Source organism: Oncorhynchus mykiss, chromosome 6 (assembly GCF_013265735.2).
Source record: "Oncorhynchus mykiss isolate Arlee chromosome 6, USDA_OmykA_1.1, whole genome shotgun sequence".
NCBI lineage: Eukaryota > Metazoa > Chordata > Actinopteri > Salmoniformes > Salmonidae > Oncorhynchus > Oncorhynchus mykiss.
The window spans coordinates 69,516,181-69,541,241 of NC_048570.1; the positions used below are offsets into that span (position 1 = coordinate 69,516,181).

Sequence of the window (25,061 nt, forward strand, 5' to 3'; positions counted from 1 at the left end):
TGGGTCAAGGTTTGGCTTTTTCAAGAGAGGCTTTATTACTGCCACTTTTAGTGAGTTTGGTACACATCCGGTGGATAGAGAGCCGTTTATTATGTTCAACATAGGAGGGCCAAGCACAGGAAGCAGCTCTTTCAGTAGTTTAGTTGGAATAGGGTCCAGTATGCAGCTTGAAGGTTTAGAGGCCATGATTATTTTCATCATTGTGTCAAGAGATATAGTACTAAAACACTTGAGTGTCTCTCTTGATCCTAGGTCCTGGCAGAGTTGTGCAGACTCAGGACAACTGAGCTTTGAAGGAATACGCAGATTTAAGGAAGAGTCCGTAATTTGCTTTCTAATAATCATAATCTTTTCCTCAAAGAAGTTTGTTTAAATCATAAAACAAAGTTGGGGAAGAGCGTGATGAGGTGTAAATGTTTACACTTATTACAGATTATTTGAAGCTGTCAGAATCTGGAGCTCAGAAAAACCAACTGTCTTCTGTGTGTGTGTTCAGGCGAGGGGAGAAAACCAGAAACAGTTTGGCTGCAGGTAGCTGGAGGAGAATTCATTAGGAATTCACACACACCTCAGGTACACAAACACACACTTTCATACCAACACTGCTAGTTATCTCAACACTTCAGAGACAGGGTTGCTACATTCTGAATCACATTTACATACAGAGTGAGCGAGAGAAAGTGTGTGTGTGTGTGTGTGTGCAGCACATCTGTCTGTGTGTCTGCGCTCATGCATGTGTGTACTGTATGTGAAAAAGTGTTACGTTTAGTCTCCTGCTGTACTTCCTGACATGTTTACTGATACATCACTTTCCTCCAGTCAACAGCATGATTACAGCACTGAGACTCACCAGCCCCCTGCTGAGACAGATAGGACAGAGGGGCTTTAGGTGTGTGTGTGTGTGTGTGTGTGTGTCTGGACGTGATGAGAGTGTGTTATGTGTCTGTCATTCATGTGTGTGTGTACGTGGGTGTGATTTTGTGTGTGTGTGTCATCTGTATGTCGTGTGTGTCTGGTTTGATCCATCTGTTTGAGAGCCTCTGATGAACCCATGTACTGTATGCTACTCACTTTGAGGAGATCATGTATTAGATTCAGTAGAGGCCATGCGGATGGCTCTATTTATACAATGTATAAATGTATATATGTGTAATAAATAGGAATTAGTATGGGTACATGAGTCACCTTTCAGGCACCTATAAATACACTGCTTCTCTATGGTTGAAAGTTTTACAGAAAGCAAAAGTGGAGGGTGTTTGCTGATAATGTCTATGTGTGTATGCTTGTGTGTGCGCACGTATGTGTGTGTGTGCGCACATGTGTGTGTATGCTTGTGCGTGTGTACTTACATGCGTGTGTGTGTAGACTTTAGGGCTGGGGTATCAGTGGCCAGGCAGGGATTAAACACACAGAGAAATGCTGAGCTCTATTTAACTACACTCCAGGGTATGAGCTACTTACCATCAGGCTTAGTGTCACTCCTCTCTCTGCCCTGGTCTGCTCTACACACCAAACCATATAGGGTAATCTATAAACTACAACCTACAGCAAACTCTGCCCATATATTATAGGGAAAGGTGTGAGCAAGTTGAGTCTAATCAAACACACAGAGATGCACAAACACACACACAGGCACATACACAGATGGGTGCATACACTCCAACACACATACACACACACCTGACAGTCCAACTTCACAGTAAATGAGCTGGAATATGTAGAAGCACATAGTGCGCAGCCTGTGGTCATTGGTGCATAACGCAGGACAATTTCTATGGATTTTTCACCTTGGGTGCTGTGGCACAACAAATCCAATGTCTTTTTCCAGCTGGCTAGAAATCATGAATAGCATATTCCTTCCACTTGCCAGAGCCCTGCTCTAACTATGTACACACTATTCCAGCAGCCTGCTTACAGAGTGAAATATCTCTGATGGCATATTTAGCTCACCTAATGAGGAACAGATCTGAAAGGCTGCTTGTATCCGAGATAGATGTTGTTTGATCTCTCAGTTTTTCATCAGCCTCTGCTTTCACATAGGATGACTGTGTGTGTGTGTGTGTGTGTGTGTGTGTGTGTGTGTGTGTGTGTGTGTGTGTGTGTGTGTGTGTGTGTGTGTGTGTGTGTGTGTGTGTGTGTGTGTGTGTGTGTGTGTGTGTGTGTGTGTGTGTGTGTGTGCCGTGCATGGGTGTCAGTAACACCTCTGTCAGTCAGCTGTGAAGACAGTTGTGAGTCTTTGTGTCAGGCCACTGTCAACTCACTCTCCCCTCCCCCCCCCCCCTCTCTCTCTCTCTCTCTCTCTCTCTCTCTCTCTCTCTCTCTTTCTCTCTCTCTCTCTCTCTCTCTCTCTCTCCATCTCCCCTCCCCTCCCCCTCCTCCTCTCTCTTTGCAGATCTGACTATGACCTGGACTATGAGTGCTATCAGGAGGACCTCTATGACAGGTACTGTCAGCCCGCTCTGCACCGCACCTCTCACACAAACCCTGAATGTTCAGAGTCGGACAAAGGAAAAGTCTAAAACACACACTTAACCCTTCTTGTCTCCCCTGTCTCCTGCTGGCCCTCTCCCTCCTTCCCCTGCCTGTCACTGAGCTGTCAGTCATGTGTCTCTGCTAACAGAGCTGCCTGTCACTGCCCACTAATCGTACCTTGGTAAATCTTCACTCCACTCGGCCTGGCAGGTGCTTGAGGCACACACATATGAATGAACAAACACACACACATACTGTACACGAACCCACATCCTGTGCAAGTGTACACACACACACACACACACACACACACACACACACACACACACACACACACACACACACACACACACACACACACACACACACACACACACACACACACACACACAGACAAACACTCCCAAGACACACACATCAACACACAGGGAGCTGATATGTGCTGTGTGGCCTCTGTAAGGAATCCAGTCAGGTTGTAAGCCACTCTAACCCTAGCTGAGTCTCTAATAATTATGAGTCAGCTTAAACTGTTCTAAGTGCAGCAGCTTATGTTACAAGTTCCATTAAAGCTCAGGTTAGTTTTCTGTGGCTCACAGCAGATGTTGGGCCGTGGGTCAGGGTGGCTACATTACAGTAACTGAAGCATATAGAGAATTAACTGTAGGCTGGAAAACTGCCATTAAGTACCTGTTCACTTTCCAGCGGTACTGTACTGTAGATGGTACTGTGCTTTGACATGGAGCTGTGGAGTGTTTTCGCTACAGCTCCAGCCAAGAGATCATGACCTCAGTTCAGATTCCAAGCCAGAATTTGACAGTCAGTCCGGTTCAACACAATTAATTCAAGTTTAGTACGGCCCTACCCAGGTCACAGTTCAATCCCGTTCAGTCCACTCCAGTCTTGCTCAATGCCTTTCACTCTGATGATCTCTGATCCCGTTGGATTCCGTCCATATCAGTCCAGTTTAGCCCAGTTCAGCATGGCTTAACCCAGGTCAGTCCTGTTCAGTCTGACTCAGTTGTGCCAAGTCCAGTTAAGTCTGATTCTTTCTCGTTCAGCATGGCTTAACCCAAGTCAGTCCTGTTCAGTCTGACTCAGTTATGCCAAATCCAGTTGAGTCCGGTTCTGTCTGGTTCGTCACCCAGGTCAGTCACTCAGGTAATTGCTATGGTAGCTCTCCACCTCCATCATGCACACTGAAGGTGACACGGCTCATTCATAAACACAGCACTCAGCACATTTGAATAAATAGTGTTCTCTCTCTCACACACAACACACACACATTGAACAACCTTGTTGTCCTCTGTGTGAATGCACTCAGAGGCAGTCAGATGCTGTAGATGTAGTTATGCACAGAAGAGTTGAGGACGTCCTCTATGTTTATGTTTCTATCTTCAGTTTAAACAACCATGCAGAAAGAAAATAAGAGAGTGTAAGGAGGGTGGTTAGAGAAACAGGCTGTCCAACATAGAGATTACAACTCCACCTTCCTTTATCTCTCGCTCTCTCTCTCTCACACACACATACAGTATTGTACAGCTAACCTTGTGGGGACACACAATTCGGTCCCATTCAAAATCCTATTTTCCCTAACCCCTAACCTAACCATAACCCTAACCCGTACTCTTACCCTAACCCTAACCTTAACCCAAAAACCTAACCTTAGTCCTAACCCTAAACCTTAGCTCCTAACCCTAAAACTAACCATAGCTCCTAACCCTTAACATAATTCTAACCTCCTAGAAATAGCATTTGACCTCGTGGGGACTAACAAAATGTCCCCAGTTGGTCAAATTTTTGTTTGTTTACTATTCTTGTGGGGACTTCCAGTTAAACATGTCCATACACGAGTTCCGCACACACACACACACACACACACAGTACTGTAGCTGTGAGTTGACGCTGTCATCTTTTCTTTGCATTTTGTTGTTTTGCCGTGCTCTGCATTTTTCTGTCTTCACACAGGAAAAACCCTCACCACTGATTTTCAATTTGCTTCAAACACGGTACATGATTTTGCCCTACGTGGCTGGCTTGCTCCATCGACAGCTTGTGTGTGTTAGTGTCTGTGTGTGCGTGTGTGTCCGTACATCTGTTTGTGTGCATATGAGAAAATGTCTGCCTCTACACACAGATAACAGCTCTGGCAGAGACAAAGCCTCTTTTATAATCTCTCTTCTAATCCACACACACACACACACACACACACACACACACACACACACACACACACACACACACACACTTGCACAGGCACTTACACACTCTCACTCTGTTTTCTCTAATCCTCACACATCTACACTCTCTCGTTGTCTGTTTCACAAGCTCCTATTCTCTGAAACTACACTTCAAAGTCGTTGTAGCAGCACACTGCAAACTCCACTAAAGGACTTTAAACTCCCATAAGTCTTTAGTCTCCCAGCGTCTCTGCTGAAAGGCAACGGTCGCAGCCCTCTCACGACATTGGTGGCCGGTTGATATACTTCATGCACAGTGAGGTGGCTGTATCTGGTTATATACTGGTAATACATTCTCCTGAAACAGGGGAACTGAAGTGTGAGATATATTTCAATAAAAGGGTAACACACGTTCCTCAACTGAACACTAAAGTCTTGTCTCTCTCGACGATTTACAGCTCAATCACTGAACCCAAACTGACATCACACCTCAAGGCTTACAAACTGGCATCCTGTTTGCAGCTGGTTTAAAGTGTCTTTCTCTCTCCTCAGCAGTCTGCCTGGAGCCTTACTGCAGAGACGGTGGCTATCTCCACACAGCCCTGCCTGTGTAAAGGCCACTCAGGCTTACATAGGACATGTAAATAAACAATAACCAATCTGTCCATGAGTCTCTGAGCCCTGCTTTGCTGTAGGCTACACTCAGGGCACTGGATAACAGGGCTATGGTTCCTGGGGTGGGTTTCTGGTGGTGCAGGATCTTCTTGGTGTGTATGGAGGGTGGTGTGTCCTTCTCTCTCTCACTTTTGCTTTCTGTTTTGCTCCAACCCTCCTTTTCCCCCTCCTCCTCCCTCCTCTCTCTCTGTTTTTAAGAGCTGGAGCCAGTGCCCAGGTCTATGTCTGTCTGGCTCTCAGCCCTAATGGCTCTCTGATGCTGTAAGCAGATACCATATGAAAGGCATTCAGGTTGGAATGTGACTCAGTCTGACTCAGTCAGACTCGCAGGATTTAATTAGGTGGCAGAGCTTAAGTTAGGATGAAAGCCAGCCCTTAAATAATGTAGACTGGAGCCAGGTAGGCAGTCCTGTACTTCATTTTAGAGTGGAAGACTTTCATTAAAGCTGTGGTTATAGGGCCTACAGGTTAACATAGGTCCCAGTCAAGCTGAGACTAAATTGACTTACAGCCTATGGTTGTTATCTGATTGGAGTGCTGACTCCTGTAAAGTGTGTGTGATTGGCTAGCTCTGACCCTCGGAGGAATATGATTGGCTGGCTGTGCTCCTGTGACCCCTTTCGGGGGTCTTATTGGTTCGTTTTTAGCCTTTAACAGTAGGTTGACATGTGTCCTTCCTCCTGGCTGAACGCCACCTCTCTCTGTCACAGCCTCTGGCCTCTCCAATCCCACACACACACACACACACGCACATGCACACGCACATTCAACATACATTCTCCCATGTTTCTGTAACTGCTATATAGTGAGTGTGTGATACACTCTCTCCTGTCACCTGCTTCGCTGCACTGCCAGAGAGCATTTGATTGGCTATTGACAGAACCAATTAGATTTAGCTATAGATGGGCATACGGAGCTAGGGGATGGGGGAACGAGTGAGGAAGGGGGACTGACAGTGGAGACTGATCCAAATCTAACTTCTGTCACATAATAGATCTCTCCCCTTCTCCTCATCTCCATTCCCATTTTCTCCTTCAATCCCTCCATACCTTGCCTCTCCTTCAGTATGTTCAGTCATTAGTAGTCATTACACTCATTAGTCATTTGTAGTTTGTTTGTGTTTTGTCACATGATGTGGTGAGACTTCCAAATCCAATGGCACTGTTTTCCTGTAGGGTAATACTATAATGGTTGTGTGAGGTGTACCAGCGGTCTTCAACCTGTAGGGTAATACTATAATGGTTGTGTGAGGAGTACCAGGGGTCTTCAACCTGTAGGGTAATACTATAATGATTGTGTGAGGAGTACCAGGGGTCTTCAACCTGTAGGGTAATACTATAATGGTTGGGTGAGGAGTACCAGGGGTCTTCAACCTGTAGGGTAATATTATAATGGTTGTGTGAGGAGTACCAGGGGTCTTCAACCTGTAGGGTAATACTATAATGGTTGTGTGATGAGTACCAGGGGTCTTCAACCTGTAGGGTAATACTATAATGGTTGTGTGAGGAGTACCAGGGGTCTATAACCTGTAGGGTAATACTATAATGGTTGTGTGAGGAGTACCAGGGGTCTTCAACCTGTAGGGTAATACTATAATGGTTGTGTGAGGAGTACCAGGGGTCTTCAACCTGTAGGGTAATACTATAATGGTTGTGTGAGGAGTACCAGGGGTCTATAACCTGTATGGTAATACTATAATGGTTGTGTGAGGAGTACCAGGGGTCTATAACCTGTAGGGTAATACTATAATGGTTGTGTGAGGAGTACCAAGGGTCTACAACCTGCTCAACTTCATTTCCTCATTCCCTATCTGGGATATCCTCTGCCTCACCTTATCAGATACTATTTCTTATTATTTTCTCACTTGTGTACACATTCTGTATGTGTGTGTATATTCCCTCTGCTTGTCAGATCGTATTACACCATCCTGTCAACCCTCTCCCTCTGTGTCCTTCATCATAGGAGACATACATTCACAAATACACACACATCCATCCAACCACTGTCCATACACGCAAACACACACACATGCTTGCTTGCTCACACACTCACTCACAAACATCCTGTCACTGTAATTTTCTGACATGCGTACACATACACATCTAGTCACACTGACAATACTACACAAAGTACTTGTAGTTGGATGACAGTGTGTGTGGATGTTTCCCTCTTCAGGATGTATGACTACCAGCGCGTGCCAGCTTCCCTACCTCCCCTGTCCCAGGGACCTAGCCTGGCCAAACGACCCCGCTCCTCCTCCACTTCCTCTGGGTACAGACGTAGCCGAGACAGGCCCCCCTCCAAGAGCTCCAGAGCCCACTCCACCAGCTCCAACAGGGCCAAGTGTGAGTAATACTCACACACACACACAGTCACACACTACACTCAAGATGGTTCTCTCATTACAACACTTCCATAGCAGCCTCTTTCCTTAATGGATCCTAGCCAATCAGGTCGCATTATTAGGCCATTTCATCAGAGCAGAACCAATAGGCAGTGTATATGTTGTTCTAATACCCACCTTCATCACCTTGATAGTCCATATTACCAACACCCACAGAAACTTGCTTTGGATCCTTTTCTTCCTTCTCCCCCTTTCTCATCCCCCCCCCCCCCCCCCCCCCCTCAACCTCTCCCTCCTTGTAGTGCGGATGGAGGAGCTGCAGGTCATTAAGAGGGAGCTGACCCTGATAAAGACACAGATTGACGGGCTGCTCGACAACCTGGACAGGATGGACACACAGAGGCGGGACCACACAGGTGAGAGGACAGGGGAAACAGCAGTAAAGCATGATAGGGGAACCCACAGTGTGTGCTTTCACCTGTACAGTTCTTATGAATCAGTGCAGAGGAATGACAGTGAGAAGTACAGAGATGGCGAAAGAAGGCTTATAGGAGAATAAATACAAAGTCCTACAGGGAAGTGTTGTAGCTGCTGCTCTCATGTGGCCACATGGACAAACTGCACCTTTGCCCTTTCAACGACACACATACTGTACCGACAAATAAAGAAAGAAATGTGTGTGGGTGTGTGTGTCATCTCATCCTTTCTATCTCTTATCTGTGTGCATTGCCTTTGGGTGATTGACTGATCTCATCTTCATATTCATTTATTCCAGCGTAAATTACGATCCTCCTCCACTCAGTCCCCCACTCCTTCATCTCTCCTTTCTGTCTCCCTCTCACCTCTCCCATTTCTCACTCTATCTCCACATCTCTCCCTAATCCTGTCATTCTTGTTCTCTCCTCTCGTCTGTCAAATAGTGCATTGAAGTTGACCATCAATGGTTTAGATTGAAAGTGAGCACAGGCACACCAACACTTATCTGCCCTATAGAGGGAACTTAGTGAATGTTCACTCCTATTCACTCCCTCTCTTGCCATGTTTTTTAGGGTCTCCCGTGAGGGAGGGCAGTTTGGCCGGGTCACCGTACCCCCCCTCCGCCAGCAGCGGTGACCGCTCCCCCTCCCCCCTATCCCCCCCACGCCACTGCATCCAGAGAGAGAGCCCCGAACTGGGGGAGGCCAGCGACGATGATCACACGGTAACTGGCTTGATGTCTGTGTGTGGAGAATCTCGGAATGTGAGTGGGAGTGCTTTCTCCTTGTCTCAGAGCAACATGAGGACCTAAGCATGTCCTATGGATGGCTGTGATTTAGCCGTTGTCTGAGTGATTCGCCATGCAGCAGAAATAAAGTGCTTATCGCCCCACACATAAACACAGAAACACACACACACATACACACAAAGAGAACAGTGACAAGAACAACAAATCCAAAGCCATCAGTCATTTTGAGTAATACAGACACATCAATAGCATGAGACTTGAAGATCTCATTCTGGGTTCATCTCACCCACGCACAGTTCACACTCATAACTGACATGCAACTCAAACACACAAAGAACATCTGAGAGTAAAAGCAAGAGAGCGAAAGAAAGAGAGATTGAAAATAGGACAAACGAAAGCAGGACAGGATACTCTTACCCTGACAGATGAGTGGGTGTTTATATAGAAGACTATTATCCTCCAGACCTTCCTCATCACTGTGTATAATCACCCTGGAGAGGGGAGTCTTACCTGAACAAAACACTCTTTGGTGTTTTGACACACTGTTGCTGATTGAGTGTGTGTGTGTTACAGATGAATAACCACAGTTCTGACCCTGAAGATGAGCTGTGAGGATGGAAACAGAGAAGAAACGGAGGAGCGCCAGACATAGAGGAAGAGAACATCTGTCTTGTCAAGAAGTTACCATGCCAACAACTGATTCAGAGGCCCCACTCCTGTCGAACCAACCAGTTACATTGTATTCTATATCCACATATACATCAACAGCACACATACACAGACACACTGTAATTACAGTTGATCAGAAATCAAGTATCTCCCTTGGATATTCACCACTGAGATCAGCTTAGATTACACACACATTTTATCTGCAGAGTGTAATTATTAACCAGAACAGGAAAGTGAAATAATTTCTATATTCATAATTTTCTTATGTTCTTTTTAGCCCGTCTTCGTATTTTCCAGAAAAACATTCTGATTACCAGTTCGTATAAATTTGACATGCATATTGAGAGACTGAGGGTATTTGAAATGAGCATACTATAGATGTCGCAATCATAGTTTTTCGGTGACTTGAGTTACTTTGTTTTATGTATATCATATCACTGCCAGAGCATGAGTCCATCAGTTGATACTTGTCCATCAGTAAATCCCCCCCCCCTTATGTCTGTGTAATGTTATCTCCCTGCTGTATTACTACCTGTCTGTATTAGGTATGAGGAGACAGTAGCCCATCTCTTCCTCTATGTACCTGGCGCTATGAGCTGAGGAGAGGCCCCGGCCCGGTCCATGCGTAATATTGTGTATTACTGTAAAACTTTACTGTATTAGGTCAGCTGTACGATTTTAATCCAGCATTTTATTTTAGTATTTTTTATTTGTTCGTGTTTTTTAAAGCGAGAAGAAAACAACAATGATAATTGTTTATTATAATTCCAGTGGTGTTAGATGTTTTGTTAGTTCTGTTTGCATTCATGAAGAAGCCAAGTGGAAACACTACTCACACTGTCACAGTAGTAAAGGTATTTTCATATTGATTAAAAACACCTCTGGGAGGAGTGTTTTTTTTAGTGTGTGTCTGTGTGTGTGTGTGTGTTTGTTTGTTTGTTTGGTTTTACTATCCTTGTGGGGGCCAGAAGGAAGTTTCGGACAAGTGGGGACATTTCGCCAGTCCCCACAAGAAAATAGGTTATTTAAGGCTTAGGGGTTAGGGTTACAATTAGGGTTAGGAGTCAGATTTAGAGTTTGTGGTTAGGTAAAATAGGAATCAGTTGCTTGGTTCCCGTGTCTGTGTGTGTAATAAAGGGAAACAGGATGAAAGGCAATGCTGTAGTGTGTGTAATGCTGCCTGAACAACAAACATTGTAAAGCTCAATATCAGACACAGCAGAACTTGTGTAAACTGTGTGTGTACAGTATGCGAGTGTTACAGAGAGGATGGGGAGAGCAAGATGCTTTTTATCTCTCAGAATCACCTTTATTTGCGAAGTACATTTACACATACTCAGAATTGTATTCTGTGATATGGTGTTGCAGCTGCTAGTGATAGACAACATTTAGAGACAGAATACAGACAGTGGAGTTTCAACAAAGTTTACATACAGTACATTTGGAAAGTATTCAGACCAGTTAACTTTTTCCGCATTTTGGTAAGTTACAGCCAAATTCAAAAATGTATTAAATACATTTTTTTCCTCATCAATCTACACGCAATACCCCATAATAACGAAGCAAAATTTTTTTTTTTTAAATGTTTGCTAATGTATTAAAAAATATATATTAAAAAAATGTTACATAATTATTCAGACCCTCTTTGCTATGAGACTCGAAATTGAGCTCAGGTGCATCCTGTTACCATTGATCATCCTTGAGACTCTTCCTAGAGCTGGCCGCCCAGCCAAGCTGAACAATCAGGGGGGAAGGGCCTTGGTCAGGGAAGTGACCAAGAACCCAATGGTCACTCTGACAGAACTCCAGAGTTCCTGTGTCGAGATGGGAGAACCTTCCAGAAGGACAACCATCTCTGCAGCACTTCACCAATCAGGCCTTTATGGTAGAGTGGCCAGACTGAAGCCACTCCTCAGTAAAAGGCACATGACAGCCTGCTAAGAGTTTGCCAAAAGGCACCGAAATTACTCTCAGACCATGCATGAGAAACAAGATTTTCTGGTCTGATGAAACCAAGATTGAACTCTTTGGTCTGAATGCCAAGCGTCACGTCTGGAGGAAACCTGGAACCATCCCTACGGTGAATCATGGTGGTGGCAGCATCATGCTGTGGGGATGTTTTTCAGAGGCAGGAACTGGGAGACTAGTCAGGATCGAGGGATAGATGAACGGAGCAAAATACAGAGAGATCTTTGATGAAAACCTGCTCCAAAGTGCTCAGGGCCTCAGCCTGGGGACGAAGGTTCACCTTCCAACAGGACAATGACCCTAAGCACACCGACAAGACAACACTGGAGTGGCTTCGGCACAAGTCTCTGAATGTCCTTGAGTGTCCCAGCCAGAGCCTGGACTTGAACCCAATCGAACATCCCTGGAGAGACCTGAAAATAGCTGTGCAGCGAAGCTCCCCATCCAACCTGGCAGAGTTTGAGAGGATCTGCAGAGAAGAATGGGAGAAACTCCCCAAATACAGGTGTGCCAAGCTTGTAGTGTCATACCCAAGAAGACTCGAAGCTGTAATAACTGCCAAAGGTGCTTCAACAAAGTACTAAGTAAAGGGTCTGAATACTTATGTAAATTAAATGTAATTCAATTCAATTATTTATTTTTATTGCTAACATTTCTAACAAAAACAGGTTTTGCTTTATCATAATGGGGTAAGTGTGTTGAGTGATGAGGGAAAAAAATATATGTAATCAACTTTAGAATAAGGCTGTAAAGTAACAAAATGTGAAAAAAGTCAAGGGGTCTGAATACTTTCTGAATGCACAGTTCATTATATACAACTAGCTTCTAAACTGGATTGAAAGGGAAATAAAGCAACTTATAGAGAGCAGTGTTGGGATGTTTTTAAGCTTGCTCCCCTGTGTAGAGCAGTAGGCGATATGTTTATTCACCCTGACTGAACTGATGTTAGGCTACACAATTATGCTAATACTGACATTTAGGCCTAAAATCCTCACTATTATCATTATTAAGGACTTATCTAAAGTGTGCTAAAACGCACTTTGACCCAAGCCTGTTTCCAAAAATGTTAAAGGGACATTTGTGACTGGGATGTTTGCATACTCTTAACCATTAATAAATGCTGATGTTCCTCCCAACAAGATATGTAAATTACAACAGCAAACAGCAGCCCTAGTCATATGAATAACCTTGTGAGTTTTGAACTTGTGCTTAAAATCTGTTACAGTTAATTCACTGTAAATGCCATACTTTTCACTAGAGGGGGAAACTGGTTTGGGATGATTTAGAAAGCAGCGCGCATGAGTACCAGCAGATTACAGCACATAAATGATTATTTTTTTGTGGGGGGAGGGGAGGGGGGGGGGGGGGGGGTGAATACACGGTAGGCTAATATATTGCTTTTGATTTTTAGAAAGTGTTTTTTGCATTACAATATTATAAATCTACATTATTGGCGTGTGACATTCGTTTGTCTGCAGGATTGTTATGAAATGTATGAAAGTAATAAAGCGAAAGTAAAAGATGGTCAATATAACAAATGTTGGGTTTGTTCAGCTCATAGACACTAAGGGTTCAGCTTGGCCTACCATCTATTTTAACCCAAATAATACATCATTTATAGGCTACAGTTAGCCTACAGCGTTCTGTATATATTGTGCAAAGTTACAGTAGCCATATGTCCATAATGCTTACTCACTATGCTGTCGGAGAATGCGCTGTAGAGTGCAGAGATGGCAGCTCCATACTGCCCCCTGACCACTCACGTCCTGAACACCGGGATGGGCGTCCCTGGAGCCCACGTGGCCCTCAGCATGCATCGCATGGATCCCTCCACTTCAATCTGGAACCTTCTCACCACAGGGTAACCTCACCACAGAGGGTTCTGTAGCACCAGTTAACATAGACATAGAATGGAAATTAACACAATAATTTCTTAGCAGCTCCATAATAATCAATTTGATTGACAAATATACATTTAGTATTTATTTTAACAATTTCAGATTCACCCCTACAGCCAATTTCAGTAGGGCTGCATAATATTATCAAATATGAATATATACCGGTAGTAATGTTAAGGAGCCAAGGCTTATTTCAGGATCACATCAAACCAATGTCGAATGTATTCAGTATTTTATATCATTTAAAATAATTTATTCTCAGGACTACTACTGATGATGGGCGCTGCCCAGGACTCATCACCAGAGAAAATATCACTCCAGCCTTTCTACCCATACGTCGAGGTTAGTTGAAGACAGTCTTCAATGCTTTTATCATAAATAATAGGTGTATTTAAATGTTTAACTTTTGGACATATAAAGTTAGACATAAATATTTCTTTATATCTACAGAATCAGCTTATGTTTATTTCCTTGTCAGCTATGCGATCGCTAACTGAACGCTAAATTATTCAGTAACTCCTATTGGTTGGCTGAGTGGTTACTAACACATCGGTGGTCTGTGTTTATCTGCAGATAGTCTTCACCATAACGGACCACAGTCAGAAGTTCCATGTTCCTCTGCTCTGCAGCCGCTTCTCCTACACTACCTACCGGGGAAGCTAGAGAGTCTGTCACTCACCATCTCTCACCTGGGCCACGTTCAGTTGCCAAACCTTGTCTAATCCCGGGTAACCCAGAATTGATGTCTTGCGTAATTGTCAGATGCTTGATTAAATTCCGGGTCCATATGTGTAAAAGGAAGAGATCGGAACCGGAACAAAGAGCTCCACCCTTCTCGCTTTGCAAGTCTGTGGTTCAAATGTCTTCTTCCAATATTTGATTTGTGATTCATTCAAAGCACTGGAACTAATGCTGCTCATTATCTCATGCATCCCGTTGTAATCATGCCAGATCTACGGAACCATTTATGTTTACGTAGTCTGTCCACGAGAGATTAAACATTGTCGAACGTTGCAGATAGAAATGCCATGACCAGAGTTGACATGATTCCTTGTTCTACATGTCAGATAGAAATATGTTATGAAGAATAAACATCTGAACGTTCCAAAACGTTGTGTCCTGATGAATGCTCCCCGGGCTGACTGTGACCCGCACCTGTCACCTGGGCCTATTCAGGTGGCTGAAAGTCATCCTTCAGTTACAATAGGTAGAAATGCACCTAAGAAAGCACTCTCTTTTGTAATACTAGTTATACTATTATAGTTATTGAGTACAGAACACAATAACTGTGGTACATAGAAAGGATAGAGAGTAGACATTCTCTGAGATCCCAGTCATTTGTTTCACCGGCCTTTAGATGACGGCAAACACTTTTTAAAAAGTTTGATCTGATATTAACAAAATGTATACACTTTATTGGACAGTGGGGTTGCAAAATAAACAATTACAATCTTATGTTTTTGTATTATTACATTAATTATATTTTATGTTGTAAGTGTGACTAACTGGTTGATGGGCTGGTCGAAGGTGTCCAGCCCCTCATCATTTCTACCTAGATCATCCTTTTGTGGCTCGATTGCTTTATTCTGGATGCACATTGGATTATTCTGAGATCGATTACATTATACTGAAACAGGGCCCGGCCCCTAACGAAACAGTTCCACAAGACTCGTGAAGTGAGATTTTCTTATTTTACCATTGATAAAGCCTAATTTCTATCAATTCGAACACAATGGCAGACGACGAATTGGAGGCTATCAGGCGGCAACGCATGGCCGAACTGCAGTCAAAACATGGGGTAAGGAGAGAACCTGAGGGGACCAGAAATGCATAGTTCCGACCATATATGGAGATCCACTGTTCAGTCTGTCGCTAGCTAGCAAGCTAGTGATAGGTTAAAATACTCTAAACTTGAACTATAAAGCTAACGAATTCTCTATTACTGTTCATTTCATGTTTGCATAGCAGCCAGATAATTACATACCTAGTTAACTAGCGAAAGTAGTTATAAGATACTGTAGCTAGACAGCTAGCTAACGTTAGCTTGCTAACTCATGCCATAGTGAGAAACGAATTATACTACCAGTAGCTAGTAAGCTATATAATGTAATCAGCATTTATGAATAGACGAAACAAACGTACATTTAAGTAATGAACAGGACAATGATCAGCTAACTAGTTGACTTTGGCACTTGCGTCTCCCACTCCTCTGGGGTTGACAATCGCGTGCCCGCCCTACCACTCCCCTGGTGCGAGTGCATGTGCCCAGGTGTTTAGGTGAACATGTGCGAGAGTAGTGTGAATGTCAGTTTTTCAGACCTAGTTTGTAACAATAAACTGAACACCATTGTGAGTAGCCCACCCTCTATCTGGATTATCTAGCAAGCCTGTTTGGCACTGATTTCTACAGCTCATTAAGCAGAACACTTTACTGAATAGATATACCTAGATTAGCCCAATATTGGACTAAAGGTGCCTAAAATCACACAAGGACCTTACATGTTCTGTTTAGAGGTGAGTTGGCTGTGGCAGCCAAAATAGCCATCAGAATTTAAAGCCCTCAACCTTCAAATCACATTTAAATAATTTCACAAATGCAAAATGTACACATTACTGTATTCTGTTTTAACAGTTGCAGCCGATAGTATTTTTCAGTGACAACACGTTTTTGGCATCCTTCTGTTTACGCACAGGTGTTCAAAGCGCAGAGAGCTAATTAGCACAACAAGCGCTTCTCAGATTTCTATCACCTGAAACAGTCACAGAAGATAAAAATACATGCACGAGAAGTGTGGGTACTTGCTGACATCGTGCATGTGTTTACATGGTTCTGCTCATGCTTCATGTGATAGAAGTCCGAACACATTACCAGTGCTTTGAAACATTTATGTAATTATACTTTCCTGTGGATATATTGTTTCACACTCCTACTGCTTAACGGACAACCGGTTAAGTACACTATAATATTTTATTCAACATTCTAGCTTGTAGAGGCCGTGAGAGGAAACATTCTTGACTGAACCGCTCATTTCTGCCCAACTTAGAATTCAATGCATTTCAGCGTCCGGTTTTCAGGCAACTGCACGACAGAAGTCAATGTATATCTTCTGATGGAGTTCAGTCTAATTTTCTTAACATAACCAAAGGAGTGCCACAAGGCTCAATACTAAGCCCTTTACTGTTCATTATTTATATGAATAATGTTGGTCTGTCCCTGAAGAAGAAGAAGAAGAATAACTGGGGCTTACATCTCTATGCAGATGACAGTTATTTATTCCCGTGCCCCCTCAGTGCAGCAGGCCATTCTTGACCTTCAGCTTGGCTTTGATTCAATTCAAGAATCGCTCGCTGGTCTTAAATTAATGCTAAATGTTGATAAAACCACGTTTGTTTTTCTCCAGGTCTCGTAAAATTGATGCATAAGACCTTGAGAGGAGCCCAAAATGAGCTACGTCCCCATTTATAAGTAGCTAGTCATTTGGATTGATGATAAGTTGGCCTTTAAAAAATGAAAGAGTTGCAAGTAAAGATTGATTATCTGTATAAAATGGCGATTTTAGCATGTAAATCTTGGTGGGGCAAACTCATTATTATGATGTTTTATGTATGCCAGCAAAGCCACAACACTAAACAATATATTCATTGCACTATAGCGGTGACAAACGCTACCCACAAACTGTTAGGGCCTACATAAATCAGTCCCAACTGCAGAGCTTTCTTTTCAGCACCATGGGGTGAATCCTTACCACCGCTATACCTGGCTACACCTGGCTATCAGCTGAGTTTTGTCTGGCAGCAAAACAGTTAATTTGGCCACATTTACTGCCTTTTTTAAAAACATAGCTTATATGGCTGACTTGCTTAAACAAATGTGGTTTCTACTGACAATTGAGATGTACGAACTATGGCTTAAAGGAATGACGAGCGGATAAGAGAAAATCCGTAATTTCGACTAAGACATTAATGAGTGAGGTAAGATGGATGTAGTCAATATAACTATTTGTTGAGCACTTTTGAAATGTACAGCAACAGATTTCAGAACATGGGCCATTCTTACAGTATTATTCCTGTACACCAAGTCAGAACCTTAGGATAAATAAAGGGGGTATATAAGCAGACAATGAAAGCTAATACAATATTCAATGATGACATTTCTCTAAAACAGGCTATAGGCTACATGTGCACCACCAAGTCAGAACAGTAAGCTAAGTTATGAAGGGGAAATGGACCAAATTATTAGGGTGAGGCACATGGACTAGTAACGGCTTACTACACAACATACACTCAGTATTTACTTTCGTAGCTACATTATGCATATCTCATTGGCATATTGCATAATTTATGCAGCTTAATAAAATACATGTTTGGATTCACCATTGTGCTGTGCTCACATGAACAGGAAGGTGGCGCGGCAGTCCTTCTTCTGGGCAAATTTTGTCATGAAACTTTGTCATCAAAGTCTGGATTTATGGTGCTTTTATGACAACTGGAAACTTGGGAAAAAAACAGTGTTGAATCATGACGTCAGTGATCTTCAGGTCGGAGCTTTAGAAAGAGTTCTCGACTTGGAATTTCGAGTTGGATGACCGTTCAAAACCTTTTTTCCCCAGTCAGAGCTCATTTTTTTCCCAAGTTCCCAGTTGTCTTGAACTCACTGAAGTCTGAGATTTCCCCCTCCCGAGTTTCCAGTTGTTTTGAACGCGGCAGAACTCATGCTGGATTGATGGTATGGCCAATGTAATTCAACCTTTTCTGGCCCATGGTGTTGCGTGTGAATGTTTCTCCTTTTAAGCTTGGAAAAGATACCCTTTAACTCAGACTTGGACCACACACCCTCTCCACCAAATAGCAGGGGAAGCAACATTGTGATTTATTTGCAACGCTTGCAGTTAGCCACTGATTCCTTCCAAATCACACATTCATGAATTTGCGATTTCCAATTTGTTGTGTAATATTTATGGCCGATGAGCACCAACGCGTCTTTTCTATAATTTCTCTTCATATGACAAGGCTTGAAAAGGATTTGCCAGTAGACGTGTCGACGTGATTCATGTTGATGACTGCTTGTCTAGCTTGCTAGCTAAGATTTTGAAAGTATGATGTTGACATGTTATATCTACCGTAGCTTTGATTGGACGTGATTTGACGTCATTGTATCTGTGGCCAATCACCTTGAGCCTTCTTGTCCCCATGAGTGACAGAACACTGAGCCAATCACGCCGCAACTAGTGAAGATTACCAACCCCTACGCTCAGTATTTTCTGCTCTGCCACTCCACCACAAAGCACTGAGCTAGGCTGAAACACCTGCATTTTGGAGCTGCCTTACTCAAGAAAGCAAAACATGACATTGTTTGCAAACTGATATGTGACACGTAATAATGCAAAAATAACATGTAAAACAGCCCAAAAAATAATTATATATTTAGAGATATCATGGGTCGCCATTGCCTGTATAGAAATAAAGCTAGCTACAATAAGGATTAGCCACAATAGTGGACTTTGCGGTTAGCCTTAAATAAAAGTATGGCATAATTATATTTGTATTTATTTGTATCACTGTCAATGACATACTTTTATTTTGAAGGCAAACTGCAAATTCCACTATTGTGCCTAATCCTTATTGTGGCTAGCGTCACAACACAACCTGGTCCGGTCGAGCCTCACTAGCCAGTTGAAGCTAGCTGGCTGCTTATAACGTTAGCTTTGGGCAACAGGGTTAAGTAGTTGGCTAGCTATTTATTTTCATGAACTGAAGTTCAATTTCAATAGGCGAACAACAAGTGGCAACCTAGCTAATACTTACTCACAAGGATTCCTAAATCATTGCTAAGAATAATGAAAAGGACTGCAGTTTGTTTCTACTGGTCATTGTTTTCAGGCTGGTTGTATTAGTGCTAGCTAGGTACCAAGCTAAAGCTAACTACCCCAGAGGTTGCGATCGAAGAAATTATGCTTTATTACCAACGTGGTATTGTGAACACATCGTTTGTGGCCAGGGTTTGCTTGTTTGCAGACTTTTTGTACATCTTTGACAGTGCTACTGTATATTCTTTGACACGCAAAGACCCAAACGGCGTTCCATAGTATGTATGTTGTGAAGCTAATAGCAGTGACGCTATCAATGTGTAACTCTGGTAGGGCAACATCTGACAAATAGCGCGCTTGGTAGTGTGTACCGGTGCTCGACCAGTCGGCGAAAGCCAACATCACCCACGACAGTTGATTGTCAAGGGCAATGAATCCCATTATCTTGGCTTTAATGGATTTCGCCTTTGAGTTGTCTCGCTGAAATGTTCTTAGTCTTTCGAATGACTGCTCAACTTTTTTGACTGCTCGATCCACACAGCAGACATTGTGTAGGCTAGGTTAGGAATGCTGTGTTGCACGTGTAGCGCAAAATTTTACATGCAGTTATATAGGTATGCATGGTATCTTTGACATCGGTTTTTAACATCAGCATTAAACTAGACATAGGCCGATACTGGTGTTGGCATTTTTTAGCTAATATCATCCGATTCCGATATGTTCACCGATATATCGTGCACCCCTACTATCCTCAATAGGCGCTAAAGGTTGTTAGCTCTATGAATGGGTTATACCTAAATATGAGTGACATGATGACAGAGATTATCAATCAAAAGATTGGGAATGGGATGGACATAGTCACACTAGGAATCCTTTCATCCAACAGAGATGTTGTCATTGAATTTGAGTTGCTAATTTTTCAGAGTCTGTCTTGGAACCAAATGAATCCGGGGGTAAGCTACTGTACAGCTACTGTACTGCACATTGTGTGATGGCGGTGACATGGCAAGCAATGCAGCATGTCTGGGAGTTCTGCTTGTGCTCCATGAGAAATGTGACCCAAGTATGTTTGCAGTAAAATGTTTGAATGCCAGACCGTGGAGTATTGTGAATGGTTTGGGACATGGTTATCAAGATTGTATTATTTTGAAAGCTTTTGTGTAAAAATATTTTCCAGAAACCTGTAAATATTAACTTTCTATTCTACTCTAATACAATCCAACTCCCTATCCCTGTCCTCGAGGTAGGCTAGATTTGAAGGAACCGGGTAGGTGTAATCAATACAGGGATGGCTCCACCCAGTCTACCAATAGGTTCCTTCAGATCTGCAAGCTCCAAAGGAGTAGGGATAGGGGAGGGGGCAACGGGTTGTTTTCTGAACCACGTTTTGGTACAGGTTAAACTGTGTTGTTCAAGGATCTAATCCCATTGTTTTATAACGCTTTGCCATGGGTGTGAAACATGAATATCAATATCAGGATACTCTTCAAGAGAGAGCTGATTTGCGCTCTCAGCATGGCTGTGTGATACAGTAGCCTATTGGCTAATGCAAATAAAAGACACATTCTCTCAAATAGCCCGTATCCAGTGGCTGGTCTGTTCTCTTGTTGTTTAAAAATAAATATTTATTTTATGCAATTAAGAAAAAGGCGGAGTAATGTGTGGACTTTCTGACTGTCTCTTTCTCCCCTCGCTTCCCAGGACTCTTCAAATGACCAGCAAGGGCAGCAGGAGGCCAAACAGAGGTTATTTTTCATTATCTGTCTTTTATTCCCGTCATGCATTCACAACTCAGCGCTGAGTATAGCTACATTTCAGAGACACAGATGTCTCCCTTGATGTTGGTTTAGTTCACAGTAGTTTGCTAATGTTGCATGTCTTGACCTGCAGTTTGCAGCTCTGGTTTATGAAGAACTATGTGACAGACTATTTATAAAGCTAGTAAATGTGATAAAACAATTGGCTTCGTTAACACAGGCTGCATGTGTAAATGCAGCCATTGTGGCCTAACTAATCTTCTGTTCGGTCTTTTCACAGGGAAACAGAGATGAGGAACTCCATGCTGGCTCAGGTTCTAGACCAGTCCGCCCGCGCCAGATGTAGGTCTTTCATATCCCCCTGGTTTGAACGAATCATTGATCTGATATTGGAACATTCAGTACCTACACATAGTTAGCAATAGGTGGCGCCATTGCCTAAACGTCTGCTATGTGTTGTTGTTTTGCAGTGAGTAACTTGGCTCTGGTGAAGCCAGAGAAGGCCAAAGCAGTGGAGAATTACCTTATACAGATGGCCCGCATGGGCCAGCTGGGAGGAAAGGTGAGAGAACTGGACCTAAAGCAATGTACAAAACATCAGGAATACCTTCTTATTATTGTGTTTGCCCTCAGAACAACCTCCATTCATTGGGTCATGGACTTTACAAGGTGTCAAGTGTTTCACAGGAATGCTGATGTTGATTACAATGCTTCCCACAGTTGTGTGAAATTGGCTGGATGTCCTTTGGGTGGTGGACCATTCTTGATACACACAGGAAACTGTTGAGTGTGAAAAACCCAGCAGCGTTGCAAAAATCTGGCACCTACTACCATGCCCAGTTCAAAGGCACTTAAATGTTTTGTGTTGTCCATTGATCCTATGAATGGCACACATACACAATCCATGCCTCAATTGTCTCTTAGCTTAAAAATCCTTCTTTAACCTGTCTACTCCCCTTCATCTACACTGATTGACGTGGATTTAAGTAACATCAATAAGGGATCATAGCATTCACCTAGTCAGACTGTCATGGAAAGAGCAGGTATTCCTAATGTTTTGTAAACACTTTATTAATTTTTAAAACTTTGGACAAAAAAAAAGCCTGCCGGTTCTTCCTCTTCACTAGTGACTTCTTCCTTGTGAATTCACATAATATTTTCAGATTTTTTTTCTTATCGTTTAACGGAGAGTTTTAAACGCTAAGAAAAATTCCCTATGAAAAGCACTGACTTGACCCATCTGCTATTGGCTCTTCCTTACATTTGGATTGTCTCTTTCAGATTTCAGAGACTGGTTTGATCGACATCCTAGAAAAAGTTAGTCAGCAAACAGAAAAAAAGACAACTGTCAAGGTGAGTCCACGGATCAAATACAATTTCACAATTTCCGGCAGGCTTTTAACTGACTGTGTCCCCTCCTACCCACAGTTCAACCGACGAAAGGTGATGGACTCAGATGATGAGGAGGATGATTGATGCGTTGAAAGGAGCCCAGGAGCCAGTTAGACGACTGACTTAGTGCGGGATTCAGGACATAGGTTGGAGCAGGGCTCTGTTCGTTGGCGGGCATCGTTGACTTGCCAAAGGCCCTGCGTTAGTGATGCACCCTGGGATACCACATCAGCCCCTGTGTGCATCTGGAACTCGTTACTATATTCTCGCTTATATAAATTTTCACCACGTTTTACTTTTTCTCCACCACAAGAAGCAGAACAAAATGCAACTTAGGGTATATTCCTGCTGCTGCATTTTTCGAGACTGCTTTGTGAATACTGTCTGTGTGCTGCTACTCAGCAATAGTGAAACCATCAAACTGGACAGAGCACATGGGTATAGTCATTGTTTTTTAATTCATTTTTGCTGACCTGTATCTTCAACAGTTTTACATTTACATTTAAAAAATAAAAAAGCCTTACATTTGAATGCTTATTCCACAAATAATCAACACAGTTTTATCATGATGATAGTTTGTCTTTGAGCTGAGTGCTTTAAGACTCATTGATTGGTCATATGGGGTTGCACTATATTTGCTTTCATTCAAAAAAATGCAAGTATAATCACATAAGAGCAATGTTGTAAGAAAAAAAGTCTCAAATATAGTTTTTATTAAAATGTAGTCGATATTCTTTACAAGGCCTCCTAGGTCGTGTATTAGGCTATACGTTGCATTACATTGAAATGTATAGGCTTGACATAGTTGGTTTGACTCACTAGGTTCAAAGGCTCTTTTCTGAAATGTATGCGATATGTGCTTTAAAAGGCTGAGATGTATTTGTAGCAGGATTTGTTAAATTATCTCAGTTGTTAGTCTACGACAGCACTTGAAGAACTTCCTGCTTCACTCTTATTGTACAGGTGTATGGTGAGACCACAGATATATGAATGGTTGCTTCTATTGTACACCTGCCACAGGTAATACTCAATATCTGACAGTACATTGATGTTCTTACAAGCAAGATGTAACTGAATATTTGGAGATAGGTTAATGGGAGATTTGGTTTCATGTTCAGTGTTCACTCCAATAAATCAATGCCAGCATTGATAAAGCAGACAAGGAGTCATTCTTCTTGATCATAAAATAAGTGTTCCTGTTATAATGATACACTAGATTACTATACTACACAGGCTGTATGTTTTTCCTTCCCTTGTAACCATAATTTCATATAACAGAATTTCACAGACGGTACAAGAAGAACACAACACAAGAGCTGTTAATATACTGCATATGGTAAAAAATACCCCACACTACTATTCATATCCAGTCACTGTACAGTCGTGGCCAAAAGTTTTATGACTGACACAAATATTAATTTTCAAAGTCTGCTGCCTCAGTTTGTATGATGGCAATTTGCATATACTCCAAAATGTTATGAAGAGTGATCAGATGAATTGCAAATAATTGCAAAGTCTCTTTGCCCTGCAAATGAACTGAATCCCCCAAAAACATTTCCACTGCATTTCAGCCCTGCCACAAAAGGACCAGCTGACATCATGTCAGTGATTCTCTCGTTAACACAGGTGTGAGTGTTGACGAGGACAATGCTGGAGATCACTCTGTCATGCTGAGTTTGAAAAACAGACTGGAAGCTTCAAAAGGAGGGTGGTGCTTGGAATCATTGTTCTTCCTCTGTCAACCATGGTTACCGGCAAGGAAACACATGCCGTCATCATTGCTTTACACAAAAAAGGGCTTCACAGGCAAGGATATTGTTGCCAGTAAGATTGCACCTAAATCAACCATTTATCGGATCATCAAGAAACTTCAAGGAGAGCGGTTCAATTGTTGTGAAGAAGGCTTCAGGGCGCCCAAGAAAGTCCAGCAAGTCTCCTAAAGTTGATTCAGCTGCTGGATCGGGGCACCACCAGTACAAAGCATGCTCAGGAATGGCAGCAGGCAGGTGTGAGTGCATAGCTGCAGCTGTACATAGTCCATCGGTAAATAGCCCACCCAATTCACCTACCTCATCCCCATACTGTTTTTATTTATTTACTTTTCTGCTCTTTTGCACACCAGTATCTCTACCTGCACATGACCATCTGATAATTTATCACTCCAGTGTTAATCTGCTAAATTGTAATTATTCGCCTACCTCCTCATGCCTTTTGCACACAATGTATATAGACTTTCTTTCTTTTCTACTGTGTTATTGACTTGTTTATTGTTTACTCCATGTGTAACTGTGTTGTTATCTGTTCACACTTCTATGCTTTATCTTGGCCAGGTCGCAGTTGTAAATGAGAACGTGTTCTCAACTAGCCTACCTGGTTAAATAAAGGTGAAATAAAATAAAATAAAACGCACAGTGAGGCGAAGACTTTTGGAGGATGGCCTGGTGTCAAGAAGGGCAGCAAAGAAGCCACTTCTCTCCAGGAAAAACATCAGGGACAGAATGATATTCTGCAAAAGATACAGGGATTGGACTGCTGAGGACTGGGGAAAAGTCATTTTCTCTGATGAATCCCCTTTCCGATTGTTTAGGGCATCTGGAAAAAAGCTTGCCGTGAGAAGACAAGGTGAGCACTACCATCAGTCCTGTGTCATGCCAACAGTAAAGCATCCTGAGACCAT

General features: G+C 42.6%; 2 protein-coding genes across 4 annotated transcripts in view; both read left to right on the plus strand.

Annotated features, from left to right (window-relative positions):
- LOC110526467 (RNA-binding Raly-like protein) overlaps positions 1-10,469 on the plus strand; it is an 85,281-nt gene extending 74,812 nt beyond the window's left edge. For both annotated transcript variants that reach the window (XM_021607458.2, XM_036980855.1), the window contains exons 3-7: positions 2,393-2,443; positions 7,500-7,669; positions 7,971-8,084; positions 8,718-8,869; positions 9,467-10,469. In XM_021607458.2, the coding sequence (XP_021463133.1) occupies positions 2,393-2,443; positions 7,500-7,669; positions 7,971-8,084; positions 8,718-8,869; positions 9,467-9,505 (526 nt within the window). In that variant the 3' untranslated portion in view covers positions 9,506-10,469. The remainder of the gene's footprint in view (positions 1-2,392; positions 2,444-7,499; positions 7,670-7,970; positions 8,085-8,717; positions 8,870-9,466) is intronic.
- Positions 10,470-15,006: 4,537 nt separating this feature from the next.
- On the plus strand, positions 15,007-23,543 carry pdcd5 (programmed cell death 5). 2 transcript variants are annotated; one of them, XM_021607461.2, is made up of 7 exons: positions 15,021-15,226; positions 20,159-20,188; positions 20,937-20,980; positions 21,273-21,334; positions 21,463-21,554; positions 22,274-22,345; positions 22,421-23,543. In XM_021607461.2, the coding sequence occupies exons 1-7, from the start codon at positions 15,161-15,163 to the stop codon at positions 22,466-22,468; spliced, it is 414 nt and encodes a 137-aa protein (XP_021463136.1). In that variant the 5' UTR covers positions 15,021-15,160; the 3' UTR covers positions 22,469-23,543. The 2 variants fall into 2 exon arrangements, with proteins under 2 accessions (XP_021463137.1, XP_021463136.1); XM_021607462.2 differs by lacking the exon at positions 20,159-20,188 and having other exon boundaries at positions 15,007-15,226.
- The last annotated feature ends 1,518 nt before the right edge of the window (positions 23,544-25,061 follow it).